Source organism: Octopus bimaculoides, chromosome 2 (genome assembly GCF_046866305.1).
Source record: "Octopus bimaculoides isolate indiv1 chromosome 2, ASM4686630v1, whole genome shotgun sequence".
NCBI classification, from domain to species: domain Eukaryota; kingdom Metazoa; phylum Mollusca; class Cephalopoda; order Octopoda; family Octopodidae; genus Octopus; species Octopus bimaculoides.
In genome coordinates this window covers 58,567,599-58,592,598 of record NC_142929.1, presented here as the reverse complement: position 1 = coordinate 58,592,598, position 25,000 = coordinate 58,567,599, and the positions used below count along the sequence as shown (strand labels likewise).

Genomic DNA, 25,000 nt, shown 5'->3' with positions numbered 1-25,000 from the left:
GGGGCAACAAACACAGACACAAAGACATACACTCACAAACACACACACACACACACACACATACACATACATATACACCATGTGCTTCTTTCAGTTTCCTCTACCAAATCCACTCACAGGGCTTTGGTTTACTGAGGCTATAGTAGAAGACACTTGCCCAAGGTGCCACGCAGTGGGACTGAACCCAGAGCCATGTGGTTGGAAAGCAAGCTTCTTACCACACAGCCACACCTGTTCTTATATAACATGTGTGCATATGATACATATATAATACAAAACTACATTAGAATACAAAACCAAATACAACACAAGCATGAGCAAAAAAAGAAAAAGAGGAAGAAAGATGAAAAGACATCAATTCAACAGTAAGTGCATCAATTGGTCACACACAACAAGGTTCAATGGAACCTACTGAAGCAAGGCAATGTGCTCACAGCATTACGACAGGTGATGGCGAGGCTAAGGCATTGGAGCAGTCAAGTACCCTCACGGGCATCACTTGAGACTGTGGTATGGCGAACCACTAACAATGACAAGAACTTCACTGTTAGTGGCCCAGCCCCTCCAAACATCTCAAATGCTGCAGACTGGAAGAAACAGTTCACTGACAAGTCCTAATAACACTCATACACGCACGCACACACACACACACATACACACACACGGAAACATACACTACACTTAGACTGAGAAATATACATACATGTGCACACACACATATGCACACATTTACATACATACACAGAAGAACAACTATATCCTCATTATTAAAGCTAGATACCATTTTGCGATATGTGTAATGGAAATTCAATAGTAGATGTGACCAAATCAAAGATCAATAAACAGAACTAATCCTACTATTTCAAAGAATTTGTTTTTAAAATTCAATTTTCAGTTTGAACAGCCACTTTCCTTTTTTTCTTTTACACAATTATTTTTGAAATTTATTTAATATTTTCCAAACATTACCAACATTTTACTGTATATTTCATGCTATTTTAAGTTGCTCTTTGCTGCATATGTTTTTAGTATTTCTTAATTTCTTGAAGCATGAATGTTCTGCAAGACAGCTTTGATGAAAAATATTGCCTTTTTGATTGTCTAACATTAAATTGTTACTTCCCCATCCCCAGTCCATCTTCCATATACAATCTTTCATGTTTTTGTCTTTATTTCTGCAAGTTACCACTCCTGAATTGCAAACACTTCTGTCTGTCTGTCTTCATATAGGCACTGGTATGGTTGTATGGTAAGAAGTTTGTTTCCTAACCACATGGTTTGGGGTTCATCCCCACAGCGTAGCACCTTGGGCAACTATCTTTTACTATAGTTTCAGGCCAACCAAAGCCTTGGGAGTGGATTTGGTAGGCATAAATTGAAAGAAGCCTATCATATATATTTTTCCGTGTGCTCGCGTGCGTGTGTCTGTGTTTGTCCCCTACCAATTCTTGACAACCGGTGTTGGTGTGTTTATATCCCTGTAACTTAAGTTTCGCAAATGAGACCAATAGAAAAAGGTTTATAAAAATAAGTACTGGGGTCAATTCATTCAACTAAAATTCTTCAAGGTGGTGCCCCAGCATAGCCACAGTCTAATGATTGAAACAAGTAACAGGTAAAAGATATACATTTATATATAAATACACGCATGCGCACACACACACACGAAGCATTGGTCAACCCAGGGTTATGGTAGAAAGACACTAACCCAAGTTGCCATGCATAGGATTTGAATTCAAAACTATATTTAGTTGCAGAGTGAGGTTCTTAACCATGTGCCCATGCATATATCATCATCATTGTCATCATCTTTTAACATCCATTTTCCATGCTGGCATGGGTTGGACAGTTTGACAGGAGCTGGCATGCTGGAGGGCTATTCAGGTTCCATGTCTGTTTTAGCATGGTTTCTACAACTGGATGCCCTTTCCTAACGCCAACCACTTTACAGAGTGTACTGGGTGCTTTTACGCAGCACTGGCATGGATGCTTTTTATGTAGCACATTAGGGATGCTCAGCTGGAGAGGGTTGCAGGGGACAAGTTTGTATGCAAGGGCAACCATGCTTTTACATAGGTTGTGAGTGGGTGTGTATGTGTGTGTGTATAAATTGAGAATTAAAAATTAAAACAGCAAAACAACAAAAGTCAAAAGGACAGATAAATGGACACTCAGAATAAGATGGAAAACAGAGTGGATGTATAACATCTAGAACATAGCTCTGTGTCAGGAAGAGAAAAAAAGAAAGGTTCTGAAAGAAGGAAAGAAGTCCAAGAAAAGCATGTGTGGTTACATAGCTGAAGTCAGTATATACTCTTTACTCTCTCTTTACTCTTTTACTTCTTTCAGTCATTTGACTGTGGCCATGCTGGAGCACCGCCTTTAGTCGAGCAAATTGACCCCAGGACTTATTCTTTGGATGCCTAGTACTTATTTTTTCGGTCTCTTTTTGCCGAACTGCTAAGTTACGGGGACGTAAACACACTAGCATCGGTTGTCAAGCGATGGTGGGGGGACAAACACACACACACACACACACACACACACACACACACACACACACACACACACACACACACATATATATATATACACATATATACGACAGACTTCTTTCAGTTTCCGTCTACCAAATCCACTCACAAGGCTTTGGTCGGCCCGAGGCTATAGTAGAAGGCACTTGCCCAAGGTGCCACACAGTGGGACTGAAGACGGAACCATGTGGTTGGTAAGCAAGCTACTTTCCACACAGCCACTCCTGTGCCTATATATATATATATATATATATATATATATATATATATATACACACACACACATACACACACACAAATGTTTTGTAAATAGTCAAATAAAATATCTGTTTATTCATTTGTCTTCTGTCTCTGTTTTTCTCTACCTGTCTATCCATCTATGTCTACACACCCGTCTAGTTGTCTGTCTGTAGTCTGTATAGTTATCTGCCTGCTTCACTGTTCGTGTGTCTTTTTATTTTATTATTCATCTATCTGTCAGTCTATTTATGTAACTTTACCAATTTTCCCTCAGATGCATTTTGCAAAAAGACAAAAAAAAAAATGCAAAATGAAAAATAAAAGAAAAAAAGTCCTGTTGGATATTTAGGGGCAAGGACTAAATGCAATGTACATGGTTTTCTAATTAACACTAAATGTCCTCATAATGCTGAAATATAAAAGACTTCATAGATTTTTCTAAGATCTGAGCAGCTAACAACACAGATCCACAGGTAGTTATCAGGAAATTGATATTTATTCAAAATGTTCTCGTTATTATTTCTTACATATGTTGCACTTCCATTTTTGCATTTACTTTCTGTTTGTAGTTTTTCCTTTTTTCCCCTCCCTCATTTTTTTTTTTTTTGTGTTTTTTTTTTTTGCATTGTCAATAATGCTGTAGAGCAGCTAAAGCTGATAATAGAATTTTTAACTGGCAGGCATAGCTACACTGGCCTTTTAATAGTTTGTTGTGTTTTCATAGGTTGATATATATATATATATATATATATATATATATATATATATATATATATACTGTATGCATGTTCGTTTACTAATGCTGTCCAAGTGTACAACTCTCAGACCTGTTCAATGTCTATTCACCAACTCTAAACAATAGTTTGATCTCATAATAATAGTAACCTTTCATTTCTCGTGTCATATTTTTTTTTACTTTTATTCACCTTCCCTGTCTTTAATATTGACCTCACAACCCATCCATGCCCTTTCCTTAAACACACACACTCACATGCACACAAAAACACATGACTTTAGGCTCTTATGACTGACTATGGTTCTCTATGACATTTCAATGCTGTTCTTCCTTGCTTTCATTCCAAGTCTTGAGAAAGATTTTTGCAGTAGACAATTTCTATTTGATATGATTTCATTATGCCAAGTTGCACATCTCATAGATAAAAACTGGCTTACATCTTCAGTGTATTTCTGCCAAAGACAGGGCTACTGTTTTTGAATTGCCATGAACAGTTCTTTAAGGTGTTCTTCTACAGCTGACAGCGTTGCAACCAGTTTCTTTCTGCTTTTTCTCAGTTTTCTTTAAAAAGCTTTGTCTCTTGATCTATAAATAAATAAATGTGTGTGTGTGTTTGTGCATTTTTGATTGTATGAAGTTGTTAAGAAATGTAACTTTCCATTGTACCATCATTGGCCGTGTGAAGAAATAGTTATAAGTTTTTGAAGAGACAAGACAAAAGTTGTGGAAATGTTTTTAATGTTTTCCAGCTATAACCTCTGCCAACTTTTTTACAAATGAACTGTGATGAATGTGTCAGTGAGTGACTGAAGCTTTTGTTCAATGGTTTATTATTCTTGAAGATGGTGCGGACAGCTGAATGCTGTGGTAGATGTTTTAGAGTTTCTTGGGGCTGATGGTTTCAAGTTCCAATGTAATGGCTACTGGGCTTTGATTTTTATACACCCAAGGATGAGACTGTAAGTAGTACTTTTATATTGGTTTCAAAATTTGACACAAGGCCTGCAATTCTTAGAGAGGAGACAAGTTGATTACATCAACCTCAGTGTTCAACTGGTACTTATATTGTCAACTCTGAAAGGATGCAAAGCAAAGTCGACTTTGATGGAATTTGAACTCTGAATGTGAAGAGTGAAGAAATGCTGCAGAACATTTTTTCTGGCATGCTAATGATTCTGCCAGCTCACCACCTTTGGTACTAGTATATTGACAGTTATTCTCTAGAATATTTCCTTCCATTTAGGGTTAGGGAAGAGACACATACCGTAAAAACTCATGTAATTTGCACACCTGTGTAAGTTACGCAAATGATTTTGAGGATAAAGATTGTTAAAAAAAGCTTCTACTCATGTAAAATTTGCATCCAAAATTTTTAGAATTGCCGACATGGTCAGGGGGAAAAGGTTTTCAATCTAGTTGTATTTAGCATAATTTCACTAAACTTATGATTAACTTTTATTAAATTTTCATAAAATAAAAATAATTTCTGTTTAACAGGTATCACATTAAAAGCTATTAAATTACACAGTGTGTTTTATCTATAATAAACTTTATTTTACATTTCTTGCCCACAAGAGATTATGTCCAGTCTTTAGCATACTGCTGTACGTCTTCTCAAATCACAATCACAGGAAAAGTTAAGAATTATCAACAAAAACAAAGCTAATAGATTTGCACAGGTGTTGCAAATTAAGTTTAATTACCTATGATGACACTTTACTCAACCGAGTAAAATAGTAAAAGACTGTGATTACCAGCATGAATGTCAGACTACAAAAAGTAGTTAACTATTTAATGGTTTTAGTAAATTTATACAGAAAAAGTAAGCATTATATCATCCAGCCTAAATAAAAGTCAACCTCATTATATTTAAGCCGTTATTTTTTCATATAAAAGCCTATTCTGACCTTAAATGTGTCAACTTCTGGTATGAATGTTTACATTTTGTATGTCTTTTTTCAACAAAAAAAAATTTCTAGAATATTCTGGAAATGATCTACTCATGTAATTTATGCACCTCTAAAATTTATTTTTATTTTTGTAGAAAAAATATGCATAAATTACATGTGTTTTTATGTTAGATTAAAAGCAAGAATATAGCATTGGTGCAAAAAGTGTATGGAGAGGAGTGTATGAACTGCACACAAGTGTACAAGTGGTCCAGACATTTCCAAGATGGCTGAGAAAATGTCGATAGTGACAAACGTTCTGGGAGATTTGCAACTTGCTGAACTGAGGAAAACATTGTAGATGTGCATGCAGCTGTGTGTGCACCACCAGTGAGTTATCAGAGGATGTGAAGATTAGTTACGGTTCAGTTCAATCCATTGTCACTGAAGATTTGGCTATAAGACACATATCTGCCAAGTTTGTGTACCAAAATTGTTTTCAGCTGACTAAAAAGACACTTAGATTTCAGTAGCACCAGATCTCCTTGATCGTGTCAAGAAGGACGAAAACTTTTTGAAAACTTTGCATATACCTCTAAGCAGATATCGCAAAGCATTTGGCAAAATTTGATGCGGAGTCTCTGCTCAACTTTCTCTGTCATGGTCAATGTGATGATCACATGCTACACGGTAAACAGTGGAACTGAGCTAGAATACTCTTTTACTTGTTTCAGTCATTTGACTGCGGCCATGCTGGAGCACCGCCTTTTAGTCAAGAAAATCGACCCCAGGACTTATTCTTTGTAAGCCTAGTACTTATTCTATCGGTCTCTTTTTGCCGAACCACTAAGTTATGGGGACGTAAACACACCAGCATCGATTCTCAAGCGATGATGGGGGGACAAACACAGATACACAAACACACATACATATATGTATATATATATATATATATACACACATATATACGATGGGCTTCTTTCAGTTTCCGTCCACCGAATCCACTCACAAGGCTTTGGTCAGCCCGAGGCTATAGTAGAAGACACTTGCCCTAGGTGTCATGCAGTGGGACTGAACCCGGAACCATATAGTTGGTAAGCAAACTACTTACCACACAGCCACTCCTGCGCCTGAATGTTAAAACTCAGTGCACATGCACAGGAGAGATCAAGGTCAACTTGTGCCAAGTGGCTTCACTCTTCTTGCTTTAGCTTCATTAATCTAGTAACAGTCCGGATACTTATTGATCAGACCACGTATATATTACACACACAGGGTGTGTCAGCTTTTTGAGATCATTTGTATAAATTTAGAAAATGAGGCATAGCTCATAAAAGAAAAACTGTATTTGATAACAAATAATTTTGAGAATCCTATTATCAGACCTAGTCAGTGAATTTACTATTAGTATCAGTGGCTGCTTCAATACAGAGTCAGAAGTGTTGACATTTCTGAATCAGATGATCTTTATCAGTTTTATACACAGTGCTAGTTATGGTGGATTTGGGAGATTGTATGGTATTATGGTGGTGTTGACTGACCTCTCTCTTGATTATAATAGTCTAATGGATTGAGGTCTTGTGTGCTAGGGACTCGTGTCTGGGACAACATGATTATGTAGATTGGCATACATCCATGCTTGGGTTGTCTTAGCCTTATCAAATGGCAAAGTGTCTTTTTGGAAGATGTACAGTCTTCTGTTGCATATTTTGTCCATTCAGGGCCTCACAACTTTCTCCAACCCCACTGTGCAGACAGCAGCATTGAGGAAAAGTGTGAAGGCATGACATCTGCCTCGTCACTGACAACTACCAAAACCATTACAGTTGTTGGCAACTTAATATGCATGTTCATTGGAACCTCATTTGGTTCTCTGCATAACCATTTATTGTTCTTTACATTTACCTCTTGGTTCTCATCAATTTTTTTTTTTTTTTTCGGAGAAAAAGCATTTCAGCCTCTGAATGTTTTCACTTGTTTAGCAAGCCCTTTGCATGGTTCAGTTGAAACTCTCTTGTTATATCTGACATGAATTGACACCTCTGCATCACATATGATTTGTACATAATGACCTCTTGCCTAGCTTTTCTGACGATTTGTATTCTGCATTCTGAAACCTTGAGGTCCTGTGCAATATCTCTGATTGACTTTCCAGGATGTTTATCGACTGTTTTGGGGACTTTTTGTTCAGAGTTAGGTGATCAATGGTATAATCACCATTTCTTCTAGCTTTACATTCTGAGTTCAAATTCCACCAAGGTTGACTTTTCCTTCATCCTTTCAGGATCAATAAAATAAGTAATAGTTGAGCACTGGGGTCAATGTAATCAACTATCTCTCTCCCCAACCTGCCAAAATTTCAGGCTTTGTGCCTGTAGTAAAAAGAGATGTTGTTGTTATTGTTGTTTTTGTAAAGTGCAACAAGCTGTGAAAAAAGAAAAAGAAAAGAACCATCTGCTCAAACAATTCTCACAAACGAATAAGGTTACAGAAGCGTCAAACCTATAACAATGAGGGTTGATGTAAGATATAATCAAGCTGTATAATAAATTCATCTCCGGGGAGGTTGTTCTTGTTGATGCTGTTGTTGCTGTTATAAACGTTAATTACAGATGAATTGAAAATTTGACAATTTCCACTGAAATATGTTTGTGTGCTGATCACTGTTTATGAAAACATCTATATTCTGCAAACGCTCACACAGAGAGAGAATCAAAAGCAAATTCCTTTGTTTCATTATCTGAAAATCATACAGACTTGTCTCTTGACAGTGCTCGTTAATTTTCAGCCGTTATAAAAGTCAAAGCTTTGCAGTTTTATAATACAAACTAACTTTGTTATTTCATTTATTATTATTTTCTAAGTTAACTTTAAAAAGAAAACTTTTATGTTTGTTATTCATGTTTTGTTATATATATATATATATATATATATATATATATATATATATATATACACATGTGTAGATATACATATATGCCTATATGTATGTATACATAAATGTATATGTATATGAATACATATATGGATATACATGTATATATATATATATATATATATATATATATATATATATATATGTGTGTGTGTGTATGTGTGTGTGTGTGTGGGTGAGTATGTATATATACACACACCCACACACATTCACATATATATATATATAATTTAGGTTGTTATGTTTGTTTATCACAAGAGTCAAAAGCAGACAATTTAAACAATCTGATTGTGTGTTGATAGATCAATAGTTTGGATTTTCGACAATTATGCTTTATTTTTGTAGCTGTCAGTTATATCACTATATTTTATCCAATATTTTTCTATGGACATCTATCTTCAGAGGGCAAATTGCACATATTTTTGTAATGTTGGTTTCAATTCAAAGCTAAAGTAGGTGGGAGGGTAGTCAATGATAATTGCCATCACCATTGTTATCATCATTGTTGTCATCATCATCATCATCATCATTTCTGTCATTGTAGCATGAGTTTTTTTTTTTAGTTTTTTTCTTCTTTTTTTTTTTTCATGCAGATATGTTTTACCAGTCTACAACATATATCATTTTTCTATCTGCATCAGTGTTGTGTCATCTCATCTATTTGGTCCAGCATCAAGAAACACATAATAATGGTTATGTATGAAGAACCATTGAGAAAGGAATTGTTAACTCTAAAATTCAATCCAACTTCCTAACTAAACATAAATCATATTTATTTATTTTCTTATGCATTAGCCTAGCAGATGTTCGAATTGAACCTTGACCACATAAACATCCTCTGTCTGGAAGAGCCTGCATGCTGTTCCATATTTTCTCTCTGAATAATTACCCAACAAAAGAGGAATGTGTAAATTTCTCTTAAAAGAACCAGACATGAACATCTGATATAATAATGAACGTAGTGTTTATATATATATATATATATATATATATATATATATATATATTTGTCCAGAATCACGCCAAATGCGGAGGATGAGAGAAAATAGTAATTCAGCAAAGGAGAAGTAGTGAGAGTAATAGCCCTGACTGAGAAGGAGTGAGAGAAATTAATAAAGTAACTGTAATGAGAGAAAGGAAGGGGTGATAGAGGAATAAGGAAAGAAGGGGTAAAAAAAAATCAGCATTTCAACTCTGTGAGTACATTATTTACATTTGGATATTTGTCCTCATCTTGTTTGTTGTTAACACAATGTTTCGGCTGATATACCCTCCAGCCTTCATCAGGTGTCTTGGGGAAATTTCAAACCTGGGTTCTCATTCCTAAAGTATTTTTCGATATTGTTATTATTATATTATGAGGACAAATATCCATCAAATGTAAATAATGTATATAATTCCTCATCTCTTAAATATAGAACTGTATTATCTGTGTGAGTATGTGTGTGTGCATGTACAAGGGAAGTATGTGAATGTTTGTATGTGTGATTATTACGTGCCTTATTTTGTACCTTATTTATATGTAAAATACTAAAATTAGCTGTCATTATTGATGGTACTTTGTCAGCTTTGTTTTCTAAACCAAAGAAATAAGACATATGCTGGAGTCTCTACATAGTTACTCAAAAGTAGCATGACTAGAGGGGTGAGGGGGGGGGGGCAGTCCACTTCGGACAGCACTTTTATGAGGGTGATACCACTTTGGGGTCTGCTGTAGGCTGTAAGCCTGTATAAGTTGTATTAAAATCAAATAATAGTGGTTTTGATGTCGGGTCACAGACACTACTCACTGATAAATACAACAATCGATATAGTCACTATGCAATATGTATTTTTGTAGGGGCCCGGGAGTGGGATAAGAAACTGAAGGGCTGCCCTGGGTGGCACACACTCAAGCTACACCACTGTTACTCAGCCTGCAAGAAACAGCAGGTGAATCTTTCCCAAATGATACCACATCATTATTTTAAAGATGAGAAGTCATATTCAGTTATGTAGCATGAGATGAACTATTTCTAAATAAATAGGATACTACACTCTCTGAGTGGTTGGCGTTAGGAAGGGCATCCAGCTGTAGAAACTCTGCCAAATTAGATTGGAGCCTGGTGTTGCCATCCTGTTTCACCAGTCCTCAGTCAAATCGTCCAACCCATGCTAGCATGGAAAACAGACGTTAAACGATGATGATGATGATGATGTGGTGTAAAAAAATTTTTGTCATAGGTCTATGCAATCAAAATTAACCTATAGCTTCACCTAGGGCTAAACAAAACAACAAAATAAAATAAATTTATTTGTTAATGTTATTCTTGACAAGTTGACAAATTCTTTACTTTTTTAATATATCTTTGGGGATGTATACTTTATTTTTTTGTCTCTGTGCCCACTTATGTCTGCCCACCTGTCTAGTTGTCTGTTCTGATTGTCTACATAGCTGTCTGTCTGTCTGTCTCTTAATTTTTCTATTTGCCTAACACTCATTCTATTTATGTACCACTACCAATCTTCGCTACCTTGTTGACTTTAAATGGAGACTGTTTTTGTTGCAGGCATTTGCACTAAGCCTTTGGTCTGAAGATAATTTTTCTCCTTTCTGAAATCCCCCCCCCCTCCACTTCTTCCTATGGCTAAATAGTTTTTAGAAAATGTTTCTTTTCTCATTTGTAACATTAATTGCACTTTTTTTTTTTTTTTTTGTGGGCCATTCCAGGTTGGAAATGCAAGAGGAGCTAGACAGACTGCAAGTAAAGCACTCCCATGATACAGCTTCACTTCTTGAAATGAGGTTAGCTCTACAACACGACCGAGAAGGTATTATACTTGTTTTTATCCTAAATGAACCATATTTGGTACCTTTGTTTTTCTAGTCTTTTCCTTTCTTGCTGTTAATGTTCTTAGTCTAAATGCATACAATTATACAAATACTTCAAAGCTTATATCTATTATAGTAAATTTTCTTGTGTATTTATATATCATCATCATCATCGTTTAATGTCCATTCTCCATGCTAGCATGGGTTGGACAGTTTGACAGGAGTTGGCCAGCTGGAGAGCTATCCAGGCTCCATTTGTCTGTTTTGGCATGGTTCCTACAGCTGGATGCCAGCCACTTTGCAGGGTATGCATGGCACTGACATGGGTACTTTTATGTGGTACCAGCACAGATGCTTTTACAAGCCACCGGCACAGGTGATTTTACATGGCACCGGCACAGGTGCTTTTATGTGGCATCAGCATCCATAAGCCCACTAGACTAGGATCTCTCAACCTGAGAGATGGATATAGAGGACATGCCTGTATATATATTTGTGTGTGTGTGTGTGTGTTTGTTCTCCACCACTGCTTGACAACCAGTGTTGGTCTGTTTACATCCCCATAACTTAACAGTTTTTATAAGATACAGATAGGATAAGTGCTAGTACTTTGAAATAAATGCAGGGTTTGATTTGTTCAAATTAACCCTTCAAGTTGGTTTCTCAATGTGGCCACAGTAAAAGAATTAAGGTAAAGAACATATATATATATATATATATATACACCATTTTGAGTATGGCCATTGCCAGTATTGCCTGACTGGCCTTCGTGCCGGTGACACGTAAAAGCACCCACTACACTCTCGGAGTGGTTGGCGTTAGGAAGGGCAGGGATCCAGCTGTAGAAACTCTGCCAAATCAGATTGGAGCCTGGTGTAGCCATCGGGTTTCACCAGTCCTCAGTCAAATCGTCCAACCCATGTTAGCATGGAAAGCGGACGTTAAACAACAATGGTGACGATGATGATGATATATATATATTTGTAAATGCACCCATGCTGGTGCTGTGTAAAAACATCCAGTATACTCTGTAAAGTGGTTGGCATTAGGAAGGGCACCCAGCCATAAGAACCATGTCAAAACAGATATGGAGCCTGGCTAGCTCCTGTCAAACTGTCCAACCCATGCCAGCAGGGAAAACAGACATTTAATAATGAGGTTGATAATGATGATGATATATAGCAGATAAAAGAAGTGAGGTGAGAGAAAAGTTGTTTATACCATTAGTTTGCAGCTATTTCATTACCTTATTAGTTATATAATTGATATTACATTACCATTCACGCGTATATAAAATATACCTATAAATATACATGTACACCCATATATGTGTACTGTACACTTCCCTAACAGACTAATCCCTGAGATTTTCTTCTATCTCTTCATCCTGGCCCTTAGTTGCTTCTTTCTTTTGGGGTGAGCTCTTTGAGCATTTGAGTGAGCCACCTTCACCTCTAACATGAACCTAAATAACATAAGTCCTCAAATAAACAGTGCATGTGTGTGTTTATATGTGTTTGTGTTTTATTATATGTAAGTTCATATATGCGTATATCTTCTATTATATTTTCTATATCTGTCTATTACTTTTGGGACTGCAGTCATGCTGGGGCACTCCCTTGAAGTTTTCAGTTAAACAAGTAAACTTCAATACTTATTTGTTTTAAAGCCTGGTATTTTATCAATCAGTTTTGCTAAACTGTTAAGTTATGATGATATAAACAAGCAAACACCTGTTATCATACAGTGGTGGTCGGGGTGGGGGACAAACACACACATGTGCGTCTGTGTGTGTGTATATATATATATATATATATATATGTGTGTGTGTGTGTGTATGTAGACAGACAGACAGACAGATATACACATGACGAGTTCTTCAGTATGCATTTACCAAATCTGCTCACAAGACTTCAGTCAGCCCTGGGCTATATAAGAAGACACTTGTCCATGTTGCCATGCAGTGGGACTGAACCTGAAACCATGGGATTGAGAAGCAAACTTCTTACCACACAGCCATACTTTCGCTTGTGTGTGTGTGTGTGTGGTTGTGTATATATATATATATATATAAAGTAATAAATGTCAAGATTAGCACCTTGCTACTTTAGTATCTCTTACACTCTTATATGGAGTTAATTAAATTTCTTAAACAGGAAAGTGGTGAGTTCAATCTGAGGTGTGACAGGTTTGAGAATTAACAGCTGTGAGTTTATTGGTTATATAATTGTAATGCATGTGTTACCTTGATTGCGTTATAAACATTTTTATTTTCAACTTATTGTTTATTTATTTAATAATACTATAGTTAAATAAAACGAAACATTGTTCAAGTATTTTATTAGCTGGAAAGTATAATGAAACATTATCTATTTTTCAGTGTTAGGTGCGTCCATTGAACTGTAGTATATATAAATCTGTCGGTTTTTGGTTGCTTGCATTATTCTCTGATTAACCTATCTATCAGTTCGTCTGTCTATTTATCTATCTGTCTGTCTGTTTGTTTGTCTATCTGTCTATCTATGAATGAATCAGTCAAACAATGAATCAATCAAGTTGCTTGTGTATTTGATAGAGTAAGCTAAGATTTTTTAGTTAATGCAAGCTGTACCAATAGCAAAGAGAACCATCATATACTAAATGATTAATTTTAATTTCCTTCAGTGCTAATATGGGCTGAGTTTGTCTGTTGGTCACATTTTATGTGATTCTTCATGTGGACTGCTTTGTGGAAGATTGGTTCTGAATGCAATATATACAACGAAGCATTGTGTGGTTAGATGTGTATTTGTGTCTCCTAGAAAGATCATTCCCATACTTCTTGGATTTTATTTTTTTGTTATATTCAGTTGGTCTATTTTATGAACATACAAATGTTTCAGTCCTGCAATTGTCTTAAAATACGTTCCCTAAAGTTTTCAACAAATTTATTTCTTTTACAATAGGTAAATTTTATTACTATTTTTTAATAGATGGCATTTTAAATTACTAACTAGAAATAAATATTCAGCAAGAAAAGCTATCTTAAAGACTAAAATTATTTTCAATTTTTTTTTTAACTGGTTAATATAGGAGTTAGACCAAACAGGTTTGTGTATTATTCTGACTTCATCAAACAAAACATAAATTTAATTCACCGTTTTTACCAAATTAATGATGCATGATTTACATGTTGTTTGGACTTGCAAACAGCTTGCTTGTGCAAGTGCTGCCAATCAAAGGTCCTGCATACCAAATACTAGTTAGTTTCAAGGGTCATTAGGAAAGAATGGGCACCATTTCAGAGTCTTCCTCTTGACAGCTTTACAGTGCATTAGCTCCACTTCAGATGTGGGGCCTTATCCACTGGATTAACTGACTAGTATTTAGCCAACAACATCTGATCTTAAGTCCATCTCAGGATCATCATCACCATTCAAATTGTGAAGATATGCAAGTGTCTGACCTACCAGATAGTCAAGCAGATAGCTGCACACCTCTTCATCTCATCTCTAAACTGGTTTCATCATATATTTCCAGCCATATCCAATGGCTGGTCCTTTCAAATGTTGACTGGATTTTGTTCAAGATGGTAGTTAGCTTAATGATGAGTCATACCAATTGATAACAGCCATCCCCTAAGTTTGGTTCCAATAAAACCTGTACATCCAACATCTACAGAAAAGTGTACTGCTCTCCAGCCAGTTTCATACCAGACTTCTTGTAGTACTTCATAATGTTCATCTTTCCTAACTTGACCACTATCAATATTGCCCTCATGTGGAACAATTAATTCAGCAAGATGTACTATCTAACATTTCTCATGTCAGATTGCTTTCTTTTTTGGTATTGGAAAGAAGCATTCACACCCTAAAAGATCTGCTGCCACCTTCCAAACTCCATCCTAGTTTTTATTATTCACAGATTTCTTCTTTTTTGAGTAATCTTTTTGACTTTGATGAACAAATGTGATAAACTCTTTATCAGTTTTTTCTCCCTGTGTATTTGTTTCTAGTTACCAAGTTTAACACCACCACTTGATTCAAGTGGTGGTGTTAAACTTGGTACCAAATTAAGGGTATCATCCAAGAACTGGAATAGTTCCTCAGACGGGCAATGAATGTATGTATATAATACACAAACACACACACACACACATATATGTATGCATGTATATATACATATATATGTAGGTATGTACATATATGTATGTATATATGCATATACATATATATCATCATCATCATCATCATCATCATCATCGTTTAATGTCCGCTTTCCATGCTAGCATGGGTTGGACGATTTGACTGAGGATATATATATATATATATATATATACAAATATGAGTATATATACATATATATGTATATATGCATACCTATCAATCTAAATATCCATCTATCTATATATATATATATATATGTGTGTGTGTGTGTATGCATATATATACATGCAAATATGTACATGCATATATATATATATATATATATATATATATATATATATATATATATATATATATGCATGTATATATGTGTATATACATATGTGTGTACGTGTGTTATATTTATGCATACACACGTGTGTGTGTGTTTGTGTATATATATATATATATATATATATATATCAGATTTATCAGATTACAGATGAAGGGATAATATAAAATTGTGTGACAGTCTAGCTTTCTGAAGCAGCTTTGGCGAAGTGTTGTATCTATGACCAAGAATTGAAACTGGCTTGCATGCAAACTCATAATATATTATATTGACAGATAATAGTATCAATCCAAACAGCTGGACAACAACAAAATACACTAATCCACTGTTTGCGGATAAAACAGACAATTATATCATGGAAAAAGACAACACAAATCAAAAAGAAACTGTTTCTCATATATGCTTGTATTGCTTTTTAACTTAGTGTCTGGATGTCTTAGAGTAAAGAACATCATTTTTCCTGAAATATGATTAGGATCTTCTGTTTCTACAAAGTATATTCTAGTGTAAATTGCAACAGTTGGAGTTTGCTGGCATTTAGTTGTTTTTTGTTGTTATTATTATTTTTATTATTATTATTTTCTCTTTGTTTGTTTTGAGTAGATTGTTCTTGTTTAAGAACAATAGTGAAGAAAATACCTAGTCCGTGACTCTTTGACTAGAATTGTAGATGCTTTTGATCCATCCTGTGTATTCGATGAGAATGTCCTTGTTGTCTCAAGAAAATATTATAAGGAAAATATGAAAATATATACGCGGGTGGGGGGAGGGGGAAGAAAAAAGTCTTTGAGTTATCACTCGGCCTGGAAGCTGTTCGATAACCGGAAGGCAGTCCGTTTTTAATAGTTATCACATTGAAAACATTTCTTCGCTTCAAATCCCTCTTAAATATTCATAAGTTCTTCATTCATTGTGTGTTCTCGACACACACAGAAAGGAGAAAGAAGGAAGGAAGATAAAAAAGTGTATATATATATATATATATATATATATATATATACATATATATATATATATAAAAAAAATATGGAAGCAAGATTGGACAGGAAAATGGTAAGGAAAATAAATATTAAAAAAATATTTCTGTTTATGTTGCTCACGAAGTAAATATCAACTGTCTCATCTTTTACTATTAAGTTTGAGTTTTACATTTTTCTTGCATTATTGTCACCTATATTATCGTTATTATTATTATTATTATTATTATCATTTTCATTAATAGTTTTTATCATTATTATCATCATCATTATCATTATTATTATTATTATTATTATTAATTTATTATGATTTTTATTATATTTATTAGTAGCACTTTATTATTGTTATTCTTGTTATCATCTTTGTTATCATAGTGATTATTTTTGTTATTATCGTCATCATCATCACCATCATGATCATCATCGTTACTGTTATCATTTTTGATCACGCATTTTTTTATTCTTTTTCCTTTGTTTTTTTTTTTCCCCTCCTTATTCTTTTGATTGTACAAGCTATTTGTACTGATTCCTTGGTCAACAGTTAAAACAGCTTCCTTGACGATGCTGTAGAGATTATGTGACTTAGATCTAAAGTCTGTCAGAACATCAGGAATATCTGTGTAATCTAACTCTTACCAAAGACATTCTGTCTCGGACTACGGACATTAAAAATAAACAGCTTACCATTTTGTCTTCATATTAGCAGAGTGGCTAAGGGGTAGGGGAGGGGAGGGGGGGGGGGTCAGGGTGCAGATGAATAGAAAGGAACATAATAGAAATATAAAAGCTTAAAAAGACATTTGCTACAGTGTGTACTGTCTGGAGAATAATCATCATCACCAGCACCAGCACCGCCATCATTGTCATCATCATCATCATCGTCATCGTCATCGTCATTTCTTGCTGTTTTTCTCTTAGTCATTGTTATATAAAGCTGCTGCTTGTGGCGGGATTGAGATCTAAACTGCAAAAAATGTAATAATAATAATAACAGTAATGATAAAAGTAATAGCAGTTGTCATAATAATAATGATAATGATGACGATGATGATGTTTAAACAAGATATACTGGAAGGCAAACACAAACAAAAGTAAAAAAAAAATGAAGCAAATGACAAAACCTGTTAAAACCTTGGAACGTGTTAATTCTCTTGCTATGATGCATAAGGAAAAAGTTCCTTGTGTTTGCTATTCTTTTTCTGATGAAGTCTTTGAATGGGACAACACAATGAAATACTGTTTGAATTAACTTGACAAATTAGCACCTAACTGGTAATCTGATTAGCTTAATAAATTTTTTTGTTTTTTTCTTTTGTCTTAGAAATTGGTTCACGTTAGCTGGTTGTAGACAGCATTTATGAGGATGTTGTAAATATACCGCAGCAGAATTTTCTGCAACAACAGCAACAACAATAGTAATAATTAGAAACGAACAAAGGAGTCCCTGTGTGGACACTCAGTCTGCTGGAAATAGTGGCAAGAATCTCTTACAAATCACTCTATACTGTCTTCTATTTTATCTTTTGATCTGTTTCAGTCATTAGATTGTGGCCATACTGGGGCACTGCCATGAAGAATTTTTAGTTGAATGGTTTATAGGGCTGGATGACCTTCTTAATACCAGCCACTCCACAGAGTGTACAGAGTGGTTTTTATGTGGTGCCAGAACCAGTATCAATTCTGCTGTGGAAGATATATATATATATATATATATATATATATATCTTCATCATCATCACTTATTGTCCGTTGTCCATACTGGCATGGATTGGATAGTTTGACTGGGCTGGCATGCCAGAAGGTTGCACCAGACTCCAGTCTAATTTGGCATGGTTTTCTAAAGCTGGATACCCTTCCTTACGCCAACCACTCTGAGAGTCTAACGAGTGCTTTTACCTGCCACTGATACGGGTGTCATTTGCATGACACTGGGGTGCATTTACATGCCAATTTGCATGACACCGGTATCTGCCACAACTGCAATTTTGCTCGGCTTGATGGGTTTCAAGCATGACATAATGCCAAATGTCTTGGTTATTGCCTCCTTGAGGTCCAACACTCAAAAGGAACTCAGCCACTTTGCCTCCATGAAGCCCAGTGTTCAAAAGATGTTCTTTACATGCCACCAGTACAGGTGCACTTGGCTTGATGGGTCTTCTCAAGCGCAGCACATCACCAGAGGTCTCAGTCACTAGACATTGCCTCTGTGAAGCTCAAAGTTTGAAGATCATGCTTCACCACATCATCCCATGTTTTCCTGGGTCTACCTCTACCACAGGTACTCTCCACAACTAGAGATCAGCACTACTTTACACAGCTGTCCTTGTCCATATGCATCATGTGACCATACCAGCACAGTCATCTCTCTTGCACACCACATCTTATTCGTCTTATGCCTAACTTTTCTCTCAAGATGCTTACAGTCTGTTGAACATGCACAGACATTGCACATCCAGCAAAGCATACTGGCTTCATTTCTTTCAAGCCTACACATGTCCTCAGCTGTCATAGCCCATATTTCACTACCATGCAGCGTAGCTGTTCACACATAGGCGTCAAACAATCTGCCTTTCCACTCTGAGATAGAAGCTTTTGTTGCCGGCCTAATCTTATTCTCACAGCTATGCTGTTGGTCACCTCGGTAACGGAAGCTTTCTACTACCTCTAGCTTTCCCCCCTGGCAGTTTATGGAGTCTATTTTCTTCGCATTTCCAGCATTTATTGTACCTGTGCACCTTCCATATATAAGAGTTAGTTTCCCTGTTAACCTTCCTCTAATGTTGCAGCACCTTTTATGTGTCCAAAGCTTACACTGGGTGCATCTTAAGGAGTTTCTACCTACACCTATTTTCTACAGATTGAGCAGAGCCATCTACCTGAAGGGATTTGTGATTTGTCTGCCTTCCTAATTACTATGACTTAGGTTTTTCTTCTAGACCTTGCTTCCATACCTGGAACTCCTCTAGTTCAGGTTGTGATTCAGCCATAAGAACAAGGTCATCAGCATAGAGGAGCTCTCAGGAGCAGTCTCTCTTGGAATCCTCTGTTATTGCCTGGAGGACTATGATAAACAAAAAGGGGGCTGAGCACTAGTCCTTGATGAACCTCTGTTTGTACCCTGAATTCTTTGCTGTACTCGTTGCCCACCCTCACCTTACTGGTAGCGTCCCAGTACAAGGCTTGTAGAGCTCTCACCAACCACTTGTCTATTCCTAGTTTCTACATTGACCACCAGATAAAGGATTGGGTGACTCTGTCAAAAGCTTTATCCAAGTCAACAAAAACCAAGTACAGAGACTTATCCTTGGCTAGGTATTTCTCCTGCAGTTACCAGAAATATAGCATCAATGTTGCTTCTCCCTGGCACAAAACCAAACTGCATCTCATCTAGACTCTCTCCCTAATTAGTTGGGCTATGACTCTCTCCGTAACTTTCATCACCTGATCCAACAATTTGATACCGCTGTAATTATTTCTATCTAAGGCATCACTTTTACCTTTGTAGCAGTTGACTATGGTGCTGCTACACCAGTCATTGGGTATGACTCCTTCATGGACTACCTGATTTACAATATGGGTGACTAGACCATAACCTACACCACCAGATATCTTTAATTGTTTTATCTACCAGGGTACTGTCGATTCAGATAACTGGTCCCTCAGTTGGGTCAACATTTGGCAGACTCTCCTCCTCCCATTCATTCTCCATGTTCATCAGTCTTTCATAATGGCATCTTCAAGCCTCTTTCTTTGCAGATTCATTAAAAGTAAGTGCACCATCATCTATGCGGACACATTTCTCTCCTACATCACAATTTTCTCTCACACACTGTCTTGCAATCCGAAATATTGCATTTCTTTGGTCCTCATGACACTGAACATGAGCAAACTTCTTTTCTGCTTTTCCCTCAGCTAGATAAACTTGTCTCTTAGCTTCCCTTCTGGCTATCTGATGCAGTTCCCTGCTGCCCATCTGATGCAGTTCCCTGCTGCCCCCACTCTTCCAGGCCTGTTTCCTTGCTCCAATTGCCCTGTCTAAAGTATTATCCCACTACCATGTTACCCTAGGTCTGGAAGGGACTTTGCACCAGCCACAGATTTGGTCTGTAGAACTCAGCAAGCTGGCTCGCAGGAATTCCCAGTTGCCATCTATGTCACAAGTTTGTAGCTCCTCGTATATAGTTTATAGATGAGAGACAGATATAATCCGTATAGAATACACTTCGTAGTGCTCAAGAGATTTAAATTTGAGCAAGTAGAGCAGGTTGACAGAAAGGAGATTTAGAGATGGAATCTTTAATCTCCTTTCTGTCAACATCTCAAATGTAAAATACTTGCCTGAAGATGGAGGCTGGTATTATCTGATGGTGGAATCAATTTACAATCATTATTTTAAACCACCAAGCCCCCAGTAACAGCTATTGGACTCGTAAAACATTTATTCAATCCCTTTAATTTCTGATAGCATTTCTATTCTGTGTAAGTTGGACCTTCTTGTATGTAAACATATTTTGTGTTAAATGTATTTAATAATTTTTGTATATTTACCTGCCTAACTTGCTTATCCTTACATTTACTCCTCTCTCTCTCTCTCTCTCTCTCTCTCTCTATATATATATATATATATATATATATATATATATCTGTATGTATGTGTGTGTGTGTGTGTGTTATAGTGAAGGTGCATGGCTTAGTGGTTAAGGTGTTGCACTCATGACTGCGAGATCATGGGTTCAATTCCCAGACCGTGCATTGCGTTGGGTTCTTGAGCAAAGCACTTTATATTACATTGCTCTGTGATCATTTCAACATCTGACATGTGGCACCCGTTGCACCTGTACAGGTAATGTCAATCTGAAGGAGGGAGTGAGCTGATGTCTATGCAAAAATTTGATCACTATAAACAAATCATTTGTCTGGTTGTTCAGTAAGAAATTGTCAAACCCTCGTACATCATCCAGCAACGGTAGAGTTCATCATATATATGTATATCTACATACATATATGTGTGTGTGTATACACACACACATGCACACACATATATGTTAGAAATTGCAGTCAAACTCTCAAGCCTCTCACTATCATCTAAAACAAAATCACATTGAATAAGGTAAAAATATTTCTGAAAATTAGGCAGGATAGTCAAAGCTTGAACACCTTTGGTAACAGTGGTGGTGGCAGCAGCGGTGTCTCTGCATGATTAGAATTGATCTGGGGCTAAACACAACAATGAGGGGAACTTCTTTTGTTGACACTCTGGGGAGATAAATAGCAAAAACAAGCCCCCCGTTGAGATCTATCTGTAAGTATAGAGGGACAAAACTAAATACTGTGGGACACTTAGTCGGTGTTCTGCCAATTATGGTGTATCACCATGGTAATAATAGCAATCATAATCAGGATTTTCTAAATGTGTATTATTTAATCAGCTCCAGTATTCAAATGTTGCTTATTTTATCAGTCCCAAGGAGACAAACCCCTGGCAATGTCAACACCAGTGGGATGAAATGGGATGCAAGTAATTAATGTGAAGCACTGTCTCCAGTGATCAACTGATTCTGCTTTTCTTGTTACCTTAATGGGAGTGATGAGGATATTATTATTATTATTATTATTATTATTATTTAGGTGGCAAGCTAGCAGGATCGTTAGCATGTCAGGCAAAATACTTAGCAGCATTTCATGTGTCCTTACGTTCTGAGTTCAAAATCCGTTGCAGTTCACTTTGCCTTTTCATCTTTTCGGGGTTGATGAATTAAGTACCAGTGAAACACTGGGGAGCAGTGTAATCAACTAGTCCCCTCCTGCCAAATTTGAGGCTTTATGCCTCCAGTAGAAAGGATTATTATTATTATTGGATTCAGTCCCACTGTGTGACAACTTGATAAAGTGTCTTCTGCTATAGCCCCAGGCTGACCAAAGCTTTGTGAGAGAATTTGAGTGATAGAATATATATGCATATGCATGTATGTCTTTGTGTTTCTATTTGTCCCACAGCCCACTGTTTGACAACTGGTATTGGTTTATTAACATCCGTGTGTGTTTGTTTTTGTGTATTTGTGTATCCTTGTCTAGACATCACATGATGGTTGTAAATGAGCATCATTGTCATACATGCGATATTATTCTTTGCCTGTCTTCTCTGAAAAACACATTTGGTCTTGGGGAAATATTACCTTGTTTGGAAAGAGGTAAGGGTTGGTGACAGGAAGAGCATCAGGCTGAAGAAAATCTACCTCTGTAAATTCTACCTGACCCCTGCAAGTATGAAAAAGAAGACATTAAATGATGACGATGATGATAAATATCCATGTTATATTTTATATCTTGGCTGTACTCTCCTGGATGAACTTTTCTAAAATCTGAATACAGATTGAATTCTAAAATTTTATTTATATAGACCTTCCTTGCATACATATATTCTGATTTTACACATGATTTCTTGTTCTTGTAAAAACATTAACAATTTAGTTATTTTACTTTTTTACAAAAATAACCTGCATGTTATTTTATACTGATATGTGACAGCACACTCCTTTAACTTGGTTATATATCATATGAGATGTGTGATGGTAAATGTGTAATGTGCATATGTGTATGTATATGTAATATATATATATATATATATATATATATATGGACATTAAATGATGATGATGATATGTGTATATATGTTTAATCTTAACATACATACACAAATACTATATGTGTGTATATAAATGTATGTAGATATATGCTTTACAACGTTCATGTAAAAATACTGTGTGTATATTTTCATTTACACACACTTTTATGGAACACTTCTGTTACATGTAACTATTGACACATATCTACATGTGTGTGTGCATATTAATGTTTATGTATGTATCACTCACACATAAATATACATACATATAAAGTGTCCCTCACAGAAATGCCCATATGTATAATTTATACATATATGTATAAGATTATTTGGAGTGGATGTGTGTGTGTGTGTATGTATATATATATATATATATATATATATATATATATATATATATATATGATGTTGAGGGCTTAAATCATAGGAAGAATATAAACAGCTGAGAAGGCTAAGGAAGGTAGGTGGGTGGGTAGTGGAATACCCAACCCACCTAATCTCATACACACGCATGCACACACATACACATCTCACTTTTTCGGTATACACTGTCAGCAGAAATGCTTCCCCAGATAAATAAATCTCACACACTGCCCTGCTAACAATTTCGGAGTGGGGAAAGTATATCACAATAAAACAAAAAAAGGGAGAAAAAAACACAAAAAATGTGAGAGGCCATATATTAAATACTAAAACAATTGTAAAACAGTGATTAATAATTTTAAAAAATTATTTGTTTTTTAGTCTTGTTTACAAGCAAAACTCTCACAACTACACATACTCACACACATACACACACACACACACACATTTACACATTTTGGGGGGTTTTGCCCTGTGCTGTCTATAATGTTTTTCTTCATGTAAACCCTTGTGGTTAATAAAGAAATCATTATTATAATTATTATCATTATTATTATTATTATTATTATTATTATTTGTTTTCAATAGTTTTAGGGGAACTTTTTTCACATTCAGGAGAAATCAAAATTGTTTATATTTATGAAATAGCAAGCTTTATTGCTTTTTAAAAGTGGATTGGCAGAATTGTATAAATCTTTAATCAAAATGCCCTTCCTTGCAGCATTTTCTCCATCTCTTATATTCTGTGTTCAAGACCCACTGTGATTAACTTTGCTTTTATCCTTCTGAGGTTCATAAGATAATGTACCAATGAGGTATTGTGATTGATTTTCATCGACTGTTCTTTCTTCATAAATTTCTAGCCTTGTGCCTCTGTAAGAAATCATTATTTAAAAATATATATATAGCAAGCATGGTTTTGTAGTAAGAAGCTTGCTTCCCAATCACATAGTTCTGGGTTCAGTCTTGCTGCATAGCACCTTGGGCAAGTATCTTCTACTATAGACTCGGGCCGACCAAAGCCTTGTGAGTGGATTTAGTCATCGGAAATTGAAAGAAGCCTATCATATATATATGTATATGTATATCTGTGTATGTATATGTTTGTGTGTCTGTGTTTGTCCCCATCACCATTGCTTGACAACTGATGCTGGTGTATTTATGTCCCTGCAACTAAATGGTTTGACAAAAGAGACCGATAGAATAAGTACTAGGCTTACAAAGAATAAGTCCTGAGGTCAATTTGTTCAACTAAAGGTGGTACTCCAGCATGGCTTCAGTCAGGCAACTGAAACAAGTTGTAAAAAGGAAGGAATATATATAAGGGGGCAAGCTGGCAGAGTCGTTAGAAGACTCATAGAACAATGTTTTATAGTGTTTGTTCTGAGTTGAAATCCTGCTGGAGTCAACCTT

The 25,000-nt window shown here is 35.8% G+C and overlaps 1 protein-coding gene across 8 annotated transcripts in view; it reads left to right on the top strand.

Moving 5' to 3' along the window:
• Positions 1–25,000, top strand: part of LOC106876256 (centlein-like) — a 364,862-nt gene that overhangs the window by 131,233 nt on the left and 208,629 nt on the right. For all 8 annotated transcript variants that reach the window (XM_089346011.1, XM_014924756.3, XM_014924749.3 and 5 more), the window contains one exon: positions 11,045–11,145. In XM_089346011.1, the coding sequence (XP_089202137.1) occupies positions 11,045–11,145 (101 nt within the window). The remainder of the gene's footprint in view (positions 1–11,044; positions 11,146–25,000) is intronic.